We start from the raw sequence: 15,901 nt of genomic DNA, 5'->3' as shown, positions 1-15,901 counted from the left end.
TAAGTTTCATTCTGGCTATATTTCTAGTTTGCAACATCAGGTACAACTGATTGGCAAAATTCTTCTCTTAACTTCATAGGAACCATGAATACATAGACATAAGGACAGTCTTACACAAACACAACTGAAGAGTCCAGTTCTTTTCCCAAGGCATGAAGCCTAGCAGATTGCGACCAGAGGGGTGCCTTGAATTGATCCAGAAAAGAACCAAAGTGTCCAAGGTACAATGATAGTCTCTCTGGGATCACACTGGAGACAATGTTCTGTTAATGGCAAGTTGAATCTAGTCAGCAGTGTGCCCTAGCAGCCTAAAGGGCCAACTGTACTCTGGGGTGCACCAGCCAAGCACTGCCAGCAGGAGGGGAGGGCTTGTCCCACTCTGCTCTGTGCTGTGCAGCCTCATCTCAAGCACTGGGTGTGGGTTTGGGCACCAAGATACAAAAAGGACTTAAAACCAATAGAGAGCACCCAAAGGAGGGCTGAGAAGACAGGGAAGGCAAGACGTACAAGGAGCGCTGACGTCCCTTGGTTTGTGCAGCCCAGAGCAGAGGAGCTGAGGGGAGGCCTGATGGCGGCTGCAGGGAGCGGAGGGGTAGCGCTGAGCTCTGCTCTGTGTGACAGCGACAGGGCCCGAGGGAACGGCATGGAGCTGCGTCAGGGGAGGGGTGGGTTAAAATGATAGGAAAAGGTTCTTCACCAGAGGGAGGCTGACACTGAAACAGGCTTCCCAGGGCAACAGGGCCAGTCCTGAGCTGCTGGAATTCAAGAAGTGTCTGGACAACACTCTCCTTTTAGTCAAACGTTTGAACTCTGGGTGGAGCTGTGTGAAGCAAAGAGATGGACTTCACAATCCTTGTGGGTTCCTTCCAACTTGGGATATTCTACGATTCTATGAAATTCAGCAAGCCGAACGCCTCTTCACAGCCCATACTCAACAAAACATTACAGATCCTATCTAACATGTAGTCCTTTAAGTTGAAATCCACAGAATGCTGGCACCTTAAGTTCTTTGTTGTACTCGTCTTGGATTTGTAAGTGGTTGTTCTGTATCTCACCTTCAGTTCTTGAAACAGCAAATGTTGTGGAGGCACTCCCTTAGAAAGGGAGGCAGCAGCAATCCTTGTGACCTCCATACTCCTCCATCTGCAGGGTGAATGGTTTTATTGAGGATCATGTCTATTTGGATTAAAGGGGAACTACAGAACTTTAATACATTTACTGGGCATTGCTTATCAGGAAAAAAAAGGAGTAAATAGTACTCGTACTGGATTTGTTTCTAAAATGCTATTAAAAATCCAATAAAATTGAATTTTATATAATTTGCTATCTGTTCCATTTAAGCTCTCAATTCATGCTTAGTTTGGTTTTTTGTTGTTGTTGTTTTTTTAAATGTACATTATGCTAGCAAATAATATGGCAAGTTAAAAACAGGAAAAAATCAATGTGTGATGATTGTCTGTGATAGTGTCTTGTGCTGATGCAGTTCAGCTGGAGCTCTGTTGCTCTCTGAAACAATTCTGGAAAATACCATGTAAGGAAAATTCTCCAGGCTATCTTGACAATAAGCCTCAGTTCTTTCCTGGCAAAAGCATCCCTAGAGATGACTGAGCATTCAATATCATCGTGTATTCATCTTCTGGACTCTGCTGTAAATACTTCACTTTCATGCCAAATCTCTATGAAGATCCTTCAAACTTATCTCTATATTAAATACCCAGACTGGAGTAAAATGAGTTATGCATGACACTGTATTTGTAAAGGGTAATTTTTTATCTGGGAATTAGAGATGGAAATGATTTCTCTATTGTAAATTAATATCCATTAAAATATTTTTTACTTTATGGAATGAACGAAAATCATGATAAAGGCTTTTCCTAACTTTTTGTATTTAAAATTGATAAAATACAAATACTACCACATAATTGTATAGTTATGCCTCTTCCAGTCTCAAGGCATTCTAAGAGATAATTGTTTGCATTTAGTTAATACCAATTTGGGTGAGGAATACCCACAGAATCTTTTTAATAACCAACAACCAACAGTAACTTTTATCAGTCTGAAGTTTTGCTACTAAAGGAAATCACTTTTAAAATCAATAGATTAAACAGCTTATCTAAAACAGCAATGAATAGGAAAATCATGTATGTGTGCTTGCCTTGCTGCTTATGATCACTAGGAATTATATTTTATGGCACTGAGCAGTGGAATGAGCTTTTCCCCATACATACAATTGTTGTGCTGAATACTGTTTGGCTAGCTTCCCTTTTTTTTCAATGTACATATTCTAACAGATTAGGTTCCATATTAAAAAAAAGCTAATGACAATACATGATTTTTTTTCCCCCATGTTTTACTTTCATCTATGTATTCAAACCAATATATAAAAACCTTACCACAAAGTTTAGTCTGGAAGACAGAGGTCAGCGTTTCAATCTGACTGAAATTAGCAACTAGAAAGATGTGTTCTTCATGTGGCTCACTCCCAATGGACTTGAGTGTGTTCATATCCACTCTTCCTACTCCAATGGCGAAAATCAGAATTCCAGAGTTGCGAGCTTTAGCAGCAATTTCTGCCACCGGATCCTGTGGTCTCCCATCTGTCACTATCATGATAATACGAGGCACGTTTTGGTTCAGAGGTCGAGCTCCTTCTGACTCTGAAAACGCAATGTTCACAGCATACTGGATAGCCAGTCCGGTCATGGTGCCGGTCGCCAGGTGCATCATTCTCCTCACTGCTCTCTCAATCTCCTGTTTCCTCCTAAACGTCTTCAGAGAAAACTCATGTTTGACAGTGCTGCCATACTGAATCAGGCCTACTCGAGTGGCATCAGGACTGATGTCCAGGAACTGCAAGATTGTTAAAATGAACTCTTTCACTTTTTCAAAGTCATAAGGACGTACACTGCGAGAGCTATCAATGATGAAGACAAGGTCCAGACGTTTGTTGTTGCAAGTATTTTCTAGAAGACAAAATGAAACAAAAATACAAGAATTTTTAATTTGACCTGAAGTGTCAAAAATTGTCCCTTTCTACTCTACCCTTATGAGGCTTCATCTGAAGTACTGAGTACAGGTCTGGAGGCCCCAGCACTGGAAAGGTACTGAGTTTTTCAGGAGGGCCAGAAAGATGATCATAGGGCTGGCATACCTCTCCTACGAAGACAGGCTGAGAGAGCTGGGCTCGTACATTGGAGAAAAAGCTACGAGGAGACCTCATGATGGCTCTCCAATATTTAAAGGGACATTATAAACAAGAGGGAAATCAACTTTTTACATGGGTAGATAATAATAGGACAAGGGGAAAGGGTTTTAAACTACAGGAGGGAAGATTTACATTAGATGTCAGGGGGAAGTATTTCACTGAGAGGGTGGTGAGGTGCTTAAATACACTGCCCAAAGGTGTTGTGGATGCTCCATCCCTAGAGGTGTTCAAAGCCAGGCGGGATCCTGGGCAACCTGATCAAGTATTTGACCTAGCAGTTGGCAACCTGCAGCCAGGGGGTTGGAACCTGATGATCTTTAAGGTCTCTTCCAACCCAAGTCATTCTATGATTCTATGAAAGATGCTAAGTAAATATCCTACCAGGAGTTGGAAAAATACAGGAAAAAAAAAAAAAAAAAAAAACAGGAAAAGTTATTACTAATGCTACTTGGGTAATCCAAATTTGGTTTCTGGTTAATGACAGTATCTGCCTGTTACATGATCAGTAGATGAGTTTTTTGTGAGATTAGTGCTCAGGATGGGCACTGTTGAGATTCTGAACTCATATCCCACACATGATGGAAATCCTCTGTGAATAACATAGTTATTATTTTAGTGGGCTGCACCTTAATGCTTTTTGTTGTAGGGCCTGAGAATTCAGAAATCCTTATCAGATAACAGGTAGTACTAGTCTTCCTTACAAACAAGGAAACAGCCACAGAGAAATACAGGTCAAAAGTATCTGCTAATTGAAGTGACTGAGATACAAAGGAACTGATTTTTCATGGAACTTGGCATTAAAGAGCACTTTGCATGTACAAAGTACAGCTCTCAGTGACGTCAACTGCAGCTGTGAGTGCTCAGCACTTCTGCAAATCATACCCCATGATTTCAAACACATAATTAATGGCCATCTGGGAAAAGTGTAGTCTACTAGACTAGCTCAGCGTCACAAAGAAATTCTGGGGCTGCATCAGAGATAAAATCCACTTTTCTACAATGGCATTCGATTTGGAAAAAAAGACCGCCCATACACTTCCTGTCATTTTCTCTTTCAGTTGTCAACATGGCCTTTTTTTTTTTTTTTTTCCCAAGAGCAAGAAATACCACAGTGTATGGCTGTATCTGAAAACTGCATAGGCAGTCAGACCAAGCTATCACAGGTAACAACAATCATGGCTGCCTTCTGGGCATGCTACAAGCTTTCAAAAGCCCTGGGTACACTCACTGGCTCTTGCTGAGATTCCGATGCAGACACATGCAGGTTGCATGATGAGAACAGATAAGGATTGACCATTTGCTCGTTTTGCCTCTGAAGAAAGTCAGCACAGGTAGGCTTGACGCAAGCAGGGGGATGTGAGCTCTGAACTTTGCTACAGAAGGCTGTGTATGGTAAAAGTTCAAAAGGAATCTGAAGGACTTAGTAGGATGCTGGTGATGAGAAATCAACTGAGGTTTAATAGAACAGTTAAAGGTAGCAAGAATCCTCGTCAAACTACAGTAGAAATCTCCTCTCACTTAGCTGAGATAACTCTAACCAGAAACCTCCCTTTCTGTGCAACTCAATTAAGTTCCCAGAGCACTCTTATCCAACAGGGCATTAAATCAGGCAAATGCCCTGCGGAAAAAGTAGTTGTTTGATTGTATAATTAAAGGTCATGTCATAAGAGCACAAGTACAAGTGGGCCAATCAAAGACTCGACTGGAACAGCATCTGTCTGCAGACAAGCCTTTACTTGCTTGTGACTGCTGATGAATGCTAACCATATATTCCTGCCAAGGAAAGGGGTGAGAATGCCTATTTTCACTTGTTAACTCAGAAGCCTCTTTCATGGATTACCAAGAAAGTCTGTAGGCATAGAATAAAAATGCTCTTTGCTGACAATAAAAATGACCGCCTGGATTTATTCATGTGCAGTCTACAGTATGGCTTTATTCATAAGCGTAGGAATATGCTCAAGTTGCTTAGTCTTTCAAAATCAGAGGATGTTGAGTGCAAGCCAAACTGAGCAGAATAAAATTCCAGTTCTAATGGGATACAGATATCCTGACTGCTGTCTTCCATCTTATGAGGTCAATTGTGTATCTATACACAATTGTATTTGTAATTGTGTAATTATTAATTACTCTTACTAATATTCCAGAACAATTGTAATATAAAGATAACACTGAAATAAGACATAAGCGAGCAGGACAGGGTGAAAAAGTTAATTACAAAAAGAAGTCTAAGTGCCTATGAAGGGAAAGACAGGGTAGGGAGAAGGGTGAAATCACTGCTATTTTACTTTCCATAAAAATGAGAGCCTTCCTGTTGAATACTTTTGAATTTCAGGGAGGATTTTTTATTTGAATATATAGATTTGGATCCCAGTCTGAGGAGACTCAATTCCTTATTTTTATGTAGCCTATGAAAAAGGGAGGGAAGAAATCTGGATAGCATTACTGGACAGTGCTACAAGAAATAAAGCCCATTTTGCTAAATTACTTATACAGAAAAATACAGTAAGTGAGTTGTTTTGAAAGTAATGCCTCCTATTTAGTTCCATGGAAACTACAACAGAAGCAAACACAATTTACTATAGCAAAGTGTCAGCTACAAAACACTGTTTTTCATCACAGACATGACCACTAGCCTATCTGTGCAGATGAGCTGATCAAGACGAACTTCATTTAGTGGTGTGACAGCTGTACATGGCCATCCAGAATATGGCTTGTCTTTCACAATGCTGTCACCACTGCTGAAACACACTGCCCACTGCCTCAGTGTGCCCACATCAACTATTTGATCTTCTCAGTAAGTGTTCAGCGAAAGGCAATAAATGTCAGTGAGTGCAATTTTTTTCTGCAAAGAAAAATTCAATCACACACCTTTTTTTAATACACTCTTCCACGTCAGAACCATTCTGCCAGACTGCCCCTCTGCTGCCATCTGTCACACAGCAACAACATGGAATGGAATACTGGAGGGAAGATCCAGCCTCTACTGCCATACTATCATCTGCCTCTAATACTGTAGGTAGGTAGTATTACTTTCAGAGCAGTCCTTGTATATTTCTGAATTACTTCCGCTAGAAAAATCCCACCTACAGAAATACCAAACATTAAAAAAAAAATAAAATCTTTAAAGTCACTGTCTTTTTTTGGGTATTCTTAATAACCTTATAATTATTAATGGTGATTCAGTCAACCCAGGTCCCATAAAACAGTGTAAATCTTTCACCAAGCAAAACTCCAGCTGGGTGGTACTTTGAGGAGTGGCAATCAGTAATGGCTAACAGATGAACACTAACCCCCTCAGATAAACTTTCCATGCTACTTTTAAGAAGTTTCACAGATTTACACTTGCCCTGTAAACTGTAACCTCTTCCTCCTACCAGTTCTTATGTTTAAACAAAGAACTTTTTCACAACTTTGGCAAATGTCTTCAAATCCCAATGAAATGCCTTTCCACTCTCCTTATGAAAAGTGACACGTTCATTGAAAAGACCTACTCATCCAGAAACAACATCAAAGTCAGCAAAGATTTTGAGTTGACCACAAAAGTTAAAAAAAAAAAAAAAAAAAGCCCTGAAAGTGTGAATTATATTATCCAAAACTTCAAGGCCAGGTCAAGAGTAAATGTGTTCTTCTCCACTCAATATCCAGTTTGTCTAGAAATGAGTTACTGTCATACCACCTCTGTGAAATGAACAATGGTTCTCACTTAATGAATCCAGCTGGGATCCACTCCAGTGGGAGGGAGTATTCCTGGGCATAAGAACTGAATCTTCTATGCCGCTGAAAGATTAGAATGGTTCCTGGTACTGTTCTGCCTAGGAGATTAACATTTTTTCAAATAATACTCAGGCATGATATCCTAACAGGCAAGCACTCTGCAAGCTTAGTATCCTTCAGTCAATAGTGCAGGCTGTGTTATTTCACTGGTCTCAGTGCCAGAGAGCAGCCTATGATACACATTAAGCTGCACTCACGGCATTAAATTCACTTTCCCACTACAGCAGAGTGGCCACACGCCTCCTGAGAATAAGCCCTGATCCTCCATAACCTCTGCATCACACATGGAAATTGTCTGGGAAGTGCCTATCAACATGCGCCAGAGTCTGCTCTAGCAATTAAACAATTACAGTGGAATCCCAATGTCCAGAATGTCCCTGGCACTATTTTATTCATCAAATAAAATTTCCATTTTGGGATATTCAAGTTGAACATATACAAAGGACCCTAGTTTTAGATGATGATTTTTTAAAAGTTTTTTGCAGGCCAAATCCCTCAAAAACTTTGTTTAGAACGGAATTACTTATTTCCTATTGTTGTCCTGTATCTTCCCGATGCTATAATGCATTTTGTAATATGGATAAAACTTATTTGATAATGTGGATCTTTATCCTAACAAATGAGATAGATAACTGTTAAAGACAGCTAAGGATGCACGCAAAGCAAAAGGAGGCTAGCTCCATTTGGTGAGTACTACAGCAATTTTAAGATATTTAGACAATAAAAAACTGATTTATAACAAAATACTTGTCCCACGAAGACTTTTGTTATAAACTAAGACAACTTAAGCAAAAAGGAAAGATGAGATCAGTTAAGAAAAAATGAGATCATAGAAAAGTTATTGCCTAAAAAAAAAAAAAAGTAGGCAATGCATTAATGACAATTTTAAGACTCAATATGTTGTATCTACATCACTGCAGAGTGAGCTAAGAAATACAAAAATTACATAGTGCGTGAGACTGCCAGCAATAACACCACAATTATTTTTAGACTTTTATCTTTGTCTGAGTAACAGAACAAAGGTCTTAATTTTCATAAATGAAAGAGGAGATAACTATTCACCCAGCCAGTATATTATAAAACTTTTTTCTACATTTCTCTTTTTTGTTGTTTTATTATTTCATTTTCTCCCAGCCTTGCTTGTCTTTCTTTTCTTTACTACTTTATTCTTCATGAACTTTGGTATGATTCTTAGCAAGTTTGTTGTAAACATGAACTCACTGATATTCAGTATTCTTAAATTCCAGAATTCTGGTTTTCCCTGGCTAAGCATCCAGCCAGAAAGACTGGGTTTGACAGGTACTCAGATATTTCCAAAAGATTTCTCAGTTCAACAAGAAGGTTTGACCTTCTTGCTGTACAATCATATAACGTTAACAATACCCAAATTTGCAATTCTTTCATAAATCTATCAAGAGCTAAGCACTCTGATGGGAAGAAAGACATATGTACATATTGCCTACATATATCTTCTAAGAAACTGCAGTAGCTTCATTTATAAGGTCCAGGCACAAAGTACACAGCAGTAAATACTGTTCCTGTTTGGAAAACACATTTTGTGGCTGTTGCCAGGATTAAATGAAAAATACCAATAATTCCAAACACTTCCTAACTCTAGTGAGTTATCTTTTGCAAGTTACTTCTATCACTTTTCTCCATGGTGGGTTTCAGATATGATCATACCTAACCGTATGAAGTTGGTGTTAGGAACTGCTGAGGATCCCCTCACCGGGCACATGTATGTCCTGCACTTAGTTGTTCAGATGACTCCACTTCTTTCCAGCTGTGAAACAGACCCTGAGTCCAAAACCTGCCCTGAAACTCCCTGACCCCATTCTTAATCTGAGCCGTTTCCCAAACTCACAGGCCTCTGGCCCTATCCCAGAGATTCATGATGAGTTTGGCAGTTCACCCACTCCTCTATACAAATTTCTTCATCTGGGAGCACTCTCCAGATAAAACACAGCCTCTAGACATCTCTTTATTGACTCTGACAAAATCTTTTTTGAACTTCCAGAATTTCTGGGAGAACTGTACAGCAGTAGGCTCTTATCCACAAATTTCCATTTCCCCTACATGCAAGTGCTCCATTACTTGTCACATCAGGAGGTGTCTTTGTTCACTATTTCTGTTACTTCCCTGTCACCTATTCCAAAATAACAAGGTCATTATTGCTATAAGATTTCATCTAATCCCAGGGTCCCAAAGTGACTCCTAATACTTCTCCATTTCTTTACTGAGATCGGTGTTGTGTCTGGTGCAACATCCCAGTTGCTGGGATGCTGCCAACTTTCTCAGTTCTTCTTGCAAATTTCATCTGGTCTGCGATGGAAACTGTTGGTTCTCTGCTTTCATAGTCAGGAGGACTGGGGATGGGGGTGTGGGGTTGCTTTCTCTTGCAGGCAGGGGAACACCAGGACAGAGGGATGGAGCATTCTCTTTCTCTTTGAATAACTGAAACCTCTATCTTGCCTCAGACACTGAGGGACACAGAAATTATCAGAGAAGGAACAGGTAGAAAAAGTAAACAACTGTTAGCAGGAGTGTAGAAAGCAGGAATGAAACAAAATGACCAAAGAGTTTGAACTCTTTTCCTTTCACATTACCATAATGTTTTAAAATTATTATCCGTACTTTTTTTTGAAGCCACTCACGTCTTTGTTTATAGGGAAAGCTGTTAGCAACATTACTCACTGATCAGCTGACTTGAAACCACATGTTTCTATCCATTGGTAACAGTGCAAGTACTTTTTCCCAGAATAGTTTCAGAAACAGCACTATGGGGTACTGCCATATACCATCTCCCAATGCCCCCATAAATGCATGGGACGTCCTACCCACTAGCAAACTATAGTTCTATCAGTTCAGCAATACTTAAGTAAGTAGAAAATCTTTAGATTTCAAAGCGATCTAAAGAGCACGTCTGTTTACCTAATGCTGCCCAATTAGTCACTCACCCTTATAAAGCGAGTTGTCCCTTAGGTTATGAAAATACTGTTTCCAAGACTTTCCACATAATCTTGCGTTTTTGCTTTTTTTAATTGTTAACCTGATATGCTTACAATGAAGCCAAAAACACCATACTTTTGAACATTCAGTGTTTGTATTCCTTTTTTCGGCCTAGTCTTCCTTCAAGATAAAATACTCAAGAGGAGGCTTTGAGCCCTCTGAGAATACACATATAAAATGGAGCTTGTAATTTTACTTAGCACGTGTCAAGACAAGTTATTTTTTTTTTCACAGAAGCAGCATTTCTCAGTAACTTGTGGGGGTTGTAACAAAGAAGTTCAGAAACAGAGCATCTTCAGTTTGGTACATGACTCAGTTATTTTTGTAGCAACAGATATTCTTTCCTCCATGTGGAAAACTTGCATGTCACTTTAAAAAACAAAGGAAAAGGAAAAATAAGGGAAAAAAAAAGCATAAGAAAATGAAACAACAGAAGAGAGAAGGGAGAAAAAAGGAGAAAGGAGAAAAAAGAAAGGAAAGAGAGAAATACACAGACTTTCTTACAGGTAATTATTATGCAGAGGAAATACATATGCATTATACTTATGCAATGCACAAGTAGAAAATTACTTGTGCTGCTAGAAATATGATATCATATGTAACATTATTTACTGAATTGCACTTAAAGCGGCTGAAATGTGAATGCTATTTTGATGCAAGACTTTAAAATTAATAATGAAATCTAAATACAACAGTTGGCAAACATAACAGTATAACGTGGCCAGAAATTGCTAACCCAAATCAAAACCCAAACTTTCTGATCTCTGTAACAGCTAGCCAGCACAGGAGCGTATCCAGAATAGGACACAAATCTCTGAAGTCTGTTGCAGTCCCAGAAGTCCCCCACAAGTTGGGCTTGCTTAAGGGGTAACAGCTTCTGCAGGGAACTTGGCAGGGATATGGCCCCCACTCACATCTTGCTTCTCATCCTCCAGATCCCTTACTAAGGGCTGGGGAGGCACAGCCTTAGCAAAAGTCAGATTACCAAGCTTCAGAGCTACAGAGAAAGGGTCTTTTACTGCCAGGAAAACCCAAAAGCCTAAGAGAGTGGGGGAATCTGGGCAAGTGCAACTCCTGCTACTGCTTAACACTCAGCCAGGTAGGTTAAGGACACCAGCTATTGCAGGGAGGAGGCTGACAGCTGAGATGTTAAAATGAAAGCTGAAGCTTAAAGCCTTGGCATAAAGGCCATGAGAGACCTCTCATCTATCACTGCCTGAAAGCAAAGCATGCAATTGCTAATTCTCCACTACAGCACAATGACTGTACCTAAACATCTCAGAGGGAAGAAACTGGTGATTTCAGACCATAAAATGCTTTGATCTCTCTTTTCTTTCTATATTATATATAGATATAATATATCTAGACCTATATAGATATATCTATGTTTATAAGGCAATTTTATGTTTCCATCAGTGGAAGTCGAAACTGATAAGAACTTGATTACTTTGTAACGTTATAAGTTTGCTTAACTCTTAATTAGAAAAGGATTTCAGTTGCATTTTAGCTAAATATATAATAATTCAAAACATGTCATTTGCAACTGTTTCCAGTCTTTATCTACTGCATGAAAAAGATTTAATCTCCTCAAATATATACCAGCATATCATGTCAAAAACATGTTGCAGTTGTCATGACATTATCCTGACTTCAACTGCAATGCAGGCTTCACTTGCAATGACTACTTAACGTCTGTGAGGATAAAAAAAACTTGGAAGAATTACATCTATATGAAAAAATAACACGCACACACTTATGGTGAGGCTGTAAATAAGATTCCTACAGCAGTTATCGTGTGGTTCAGTAGCCCACATGAGCAGGATGTCCAGAGATCTCTGGACAGCCCTCAGCGTATAAATGTACAATGAACTCAATCAAAACTAAACAAAAATCTTTTCTGCACTTTGCAGAAGCATTACAGAGTGCACTCACTTTCATCATATATTTTCTGCTCTTATTTGTGTCTAAAATTTAAACCTGTACGGTTAACCTGACAATGCCCTAGAGCGCTGAAGTTACATACGCACCAGCTTAAGAATTTGGTTGGATATAAGGATGTTTGAAATAATTTTAACAGACTGAAGCAGTGATTCACAAATTCAGAGAGCACTCTGTAATACATAACTTCCCTTCGTATCATTATTGAAACCACATACATACAACCAAGAGATAGATCATTATATATTTTGCTGCAAAATGTAATTCAACACAGACAGAGACACTTGAGCTCAGCAGCAGTTTCTATGAACAGGGGCCAAGTACATTTCCCTCCTGGCCTCCTTTCCCCTCCCTGTCTTTGATTTTTTTGCAGTATCAGTAAATCTCTTGTAGTTTCTTTCTTCTGGTATCATGTAGGAACGCTTCCTGGATTAGCATTGTCACTCACTTACGTAGTTATTTCCAAAAACAGGTAGATATATGTTTTAGGTGTAAATTCCTAAAGAACAGATAGAATGTAATTGCTTAGAATAGTATTTCACAACTTATTAAATTCCCATGCATCCACTTCAGAGCTCTCCAAAGAAACGTGCCCGCGTGACATGAAATAAATTATCAGTTTTAAGTTTACAAGATCAGAGTTCACAAAAAAAAACCCAACCACTCACAATTGTGAGTTCAGCACAATTTTGAAGTTTTGCTTTGCCTTCTTTTACAATAAATGCCAAAAATGCGGTAGGAACATCTCGGTGCCTCCCCCCACCCCCCTCCATCCTTCCCTAATACACGATGTTGAGCATATCTTGCAAGGACTGGGCATTTGTCACTTCTGAACGTGCAACCTGCTGAAAGATGCTGTGGAGAGCTGCTGTGAGCCTGAAATCACAGTATGGTAACCACCACTCTGAACAACTGATACATACCTTGGTCAAATCAGTCAATTTAAGTGCAGAGGTCCATCTCAGTTACACCTGAAGGAAATTAGCTAATGCAATAGACATTATTTTATATTCAAAAACACGTAGCCAACTTTATTTCCATTACTGCTTTTCCTGACTATCCAAAAGCAAAGCTCAGCTGGCAAACTGTGCTTCCACTGATCTGTGTGTAATCTAACAAAGCAGCTGCACTCAGCAGGAACAAAGATTTCATCAGACAGCTCAGTAAAAACTCTTCAGAGCTCTAATAAAATCCTTAAAAGAGAAGATTCTGAAGCAAAAGATTAATTTCCTTTAAGATACCAGGATAAGCAAAAACATCCAATACTTGGGATCAAATTACTGATGAGAGGAAAGAGAACACCAGTTTTAGTTATTGTGTCATTTAAGAGGAGAGGGGATTGCCCTCAGCTCCAGGAAAGACAGATTGCATGGGCCACCCCTTCTCTTTCTGTTATTTCACAAATACATGCAGGACCATAGAAATGATCCTTTAAAACACAAATACCTTGCATTAAAATATTAATTTCCAACAACTTAATATAAGTTCTGTGAATACAAGAAATACACACACATTTTCTACCTCTGAACCAATCACACTTATTCCAGAGCAGAGAAGATTTAAGACAATACTAGCAAAGTTAATTAAATCAGCACAGTTGACAAGTTTTAAATACCCAGGGATTTGCTTCAGGATTTAAAAAAAGCAAAGTGTGAGAAGTCAAACCTATACAAACTAGATTGGCTTTCAAAGGCCACACTGAGAGTTCCAAATGCTTTATGTCCAATTGACGCCTACACAACAAGATATCAAATTTTAATGGAAATCACTAGCTACAGTAATAATTTTAAACAATGATAAGCCATGCAAAGATCTAGAAAAATGAGAACAACACACACTGAGGCTTAGCAGAAAGACAGTAAGAAAAACACAGAAATGACGTAGCTCAATTCTTCTGAAAGTTCCCTTAAAACATAACCTATTAGCCCTAAGATAACTGAGGAATCTATGAAGTATTAGCATATGGCTGCCAAAAGTCAGATCAATCCCAATTTTAGCTTGATCCTGAAGTAATTGTATATATATCTGAACAATCCCACAGGATTTTTAGTCTGTTCCATTTTGTTTATTTATATTACCAGTCTCCCACAGGAAGGATTTTTTACTTCTATTCATAGCCACTACCCATACTCTACCAATAAATACCAATCATAGCTGCATATTCAGTTTTAAAAACTGTTAAAGCAAAATGAAAAAGAATTAAATTATATTGATGTACTTAATACTCAAATGGCATAATCCCACATTTTAGTCCTAAAAGCAGAGAGCTCCACCCAACAAAAAAAAAATCCCAAACTCCTGAACTTTTATTGCTTTTCCATGCATCTCTTGGTTCAGTGCAGCTATATTGCTCATTTTTGCCTGCTAACCAAGTCTTTCCACAACAGCAGCAATTGTCATCGCCACTACTATTTATTATATACATATTACACAGGATGGTATGGCTTTTAATCACTGTGAAATTACTTTAAGTCTGCAGTGATTTTATTAAGTCAGTAGAATTGATGTCACCGAGATCATGATTTGGCCCAGTTCTTTCTCATGTCATTTAAAGATCGCTGCAGCTTCTGAGCACAGTGGCACACATTTTACACATTCTGTTCCTTGCAGAGAGGCACGTTTTGACTATGCCACTGTTTATATGCAACTGCTGAACTTGAAGCAGGTGACCTAATTTACTGTAACAGAAAGCAATGCCCAAGAGTCTGATTCTAAACTGCCACGTACTTTTGCGAGCTGGACTAGAGACTGTCCCCAGTCTCTTGCATCATTTAATGTCTAGAAACAGTTCTTTCACTAAGATTTGCCAGAACTGTTTGCATCCTGCATATGCCAAACGGAATAGGGATCCAGACTTTTGTAGGGACAGCAAAATTGCTTGACTTTTAAAAGAAGAAAGAATTTAATCTATGCATTTTGATTTAATGGCAAGTACTAGTTCTTTCCATTTTTTTCCACAGTTCAAAATATGAAAAATGGACTATAGGAGTAATTTTATAAAGTCACGGAAAAAAATAAAGGAAGGTGAGAAAGATTATACTTTTATTTTCTCCGCATAGCACCTTACTATTGCATTCATTTTCTAGGGAAACAGGTGATTCGTTTCTTAAAATAATAAGATAACTTAGGATATTTGCTGAAGACTCTGGAAGTTTCAGGAAAGGCTGTCATTTAATCTCATTTTAGAGTTTAGGATCCTAGAAAGTTTAAGAGTCTTGCTGAATAAGTTGTGAATGGAGGTGTTTCTCTTGCTGTTCCACATCCATGCCTTCTGATGGGCTGTGTCTTCAGAGCTGTGCTCTTCAGCCTCCAGTGGCAGAACCCCAAGAGTCCCAAGACCACATGTATTAGTTCTGAGACAGCAAGAAACCTGCTGTCATCTGACTTAAATTTGTTCTACAGGAATTGAAAACCTCTGGTTTTAAGCTAAGTCATGCCAAATTGTGAATGGTACTTCATGTATCTTTACATGTTTGAAGGATCCCATTTCGTATGAAGAAGAGTTTAACTCTGATAAAACCTACTGCTCTCCTCCCTGTCATGCATTCTCCCATGTTCTGCCACTGTTTCTTCCTTCTTCCCTGGACATTTCACACTCCTCGTGTTTACCTGTGATTCTGTTACCTAGGTTAGGTGAAAGGCATAAGGAGGCAGACCATTTAACATCTCCTGACTAGAGGGAAATATTTAGTGATATCTACTACTAATGTGCATCATGAAGCCGTAACGATGGGCCTTATCCCAAGTTAAGTCCATGCTATCTGTCCATAATCTGAGTTTGTGATTTTCCCACTCAATTAAAAGTGAGCAAAGGAAAAGTAATTTACTAAGCCCCCTTTCAACAGCTACTGATTTCAGTTCAGTCTTTTTTTTTTTTTTTATCCAGTACAAGAATCTTGTAGCAAATACTTATTTCATGGCACCTACATAAAATAAATCTAGTATCCCAAAAGTAAACACCTTCTTTCAAGAGCT

The 15,901-nt window shown here is 38.8% G+C and overlaps 1 protein-coding gene across 6 annotated transcripts in view; it reads right to left on the bottom strand.

The window, feature by feature from the left end:
- The window catches only part of MATN2 (matrilin 2), a 66,904-nt gene that overhangs the window by 40,175 nt on the left and 10,828 nt on the right, over positions 1-15,901 (bottom strand). For 5 of the 6 annotated variants that reach the window (XM_085221460.1, XM_085221462.1, XM_085221463.1 and 2 more), the window contains exon 3: positions 2,394-2,963. In XM_085221460.1, the coding sequence (XP_085077586.1) occupies positions 2,394-2,963 (570 nt within the window). Of the gene's footprint in view, positions 1-1,055; positions 1,144-2,393; positions 2,964-15,901 lie in introns of those variants that run through there. The other variant, XM_019614162.3, reaches the window with a different exon arrangement.

Source organism: Meleagris gallopavo, chromosome 3 (assembly GCF_905368555.1).
Source record: "Meleagris gallopavo chromosome 3, MGAL_WU_HG_1.1, whole genome shotgun sequence".
Taxonomy (NCBI): Eukaryota; Metazoa; Chordata; class Aves; order Galliformes; family Phasianidae; genus Meleagris; species Meleagris gallopavo.
Note: the sequence above shows the minus strand (reverse complement) of the source record. Positions and strands in the feature narration are given on the sequence as shown.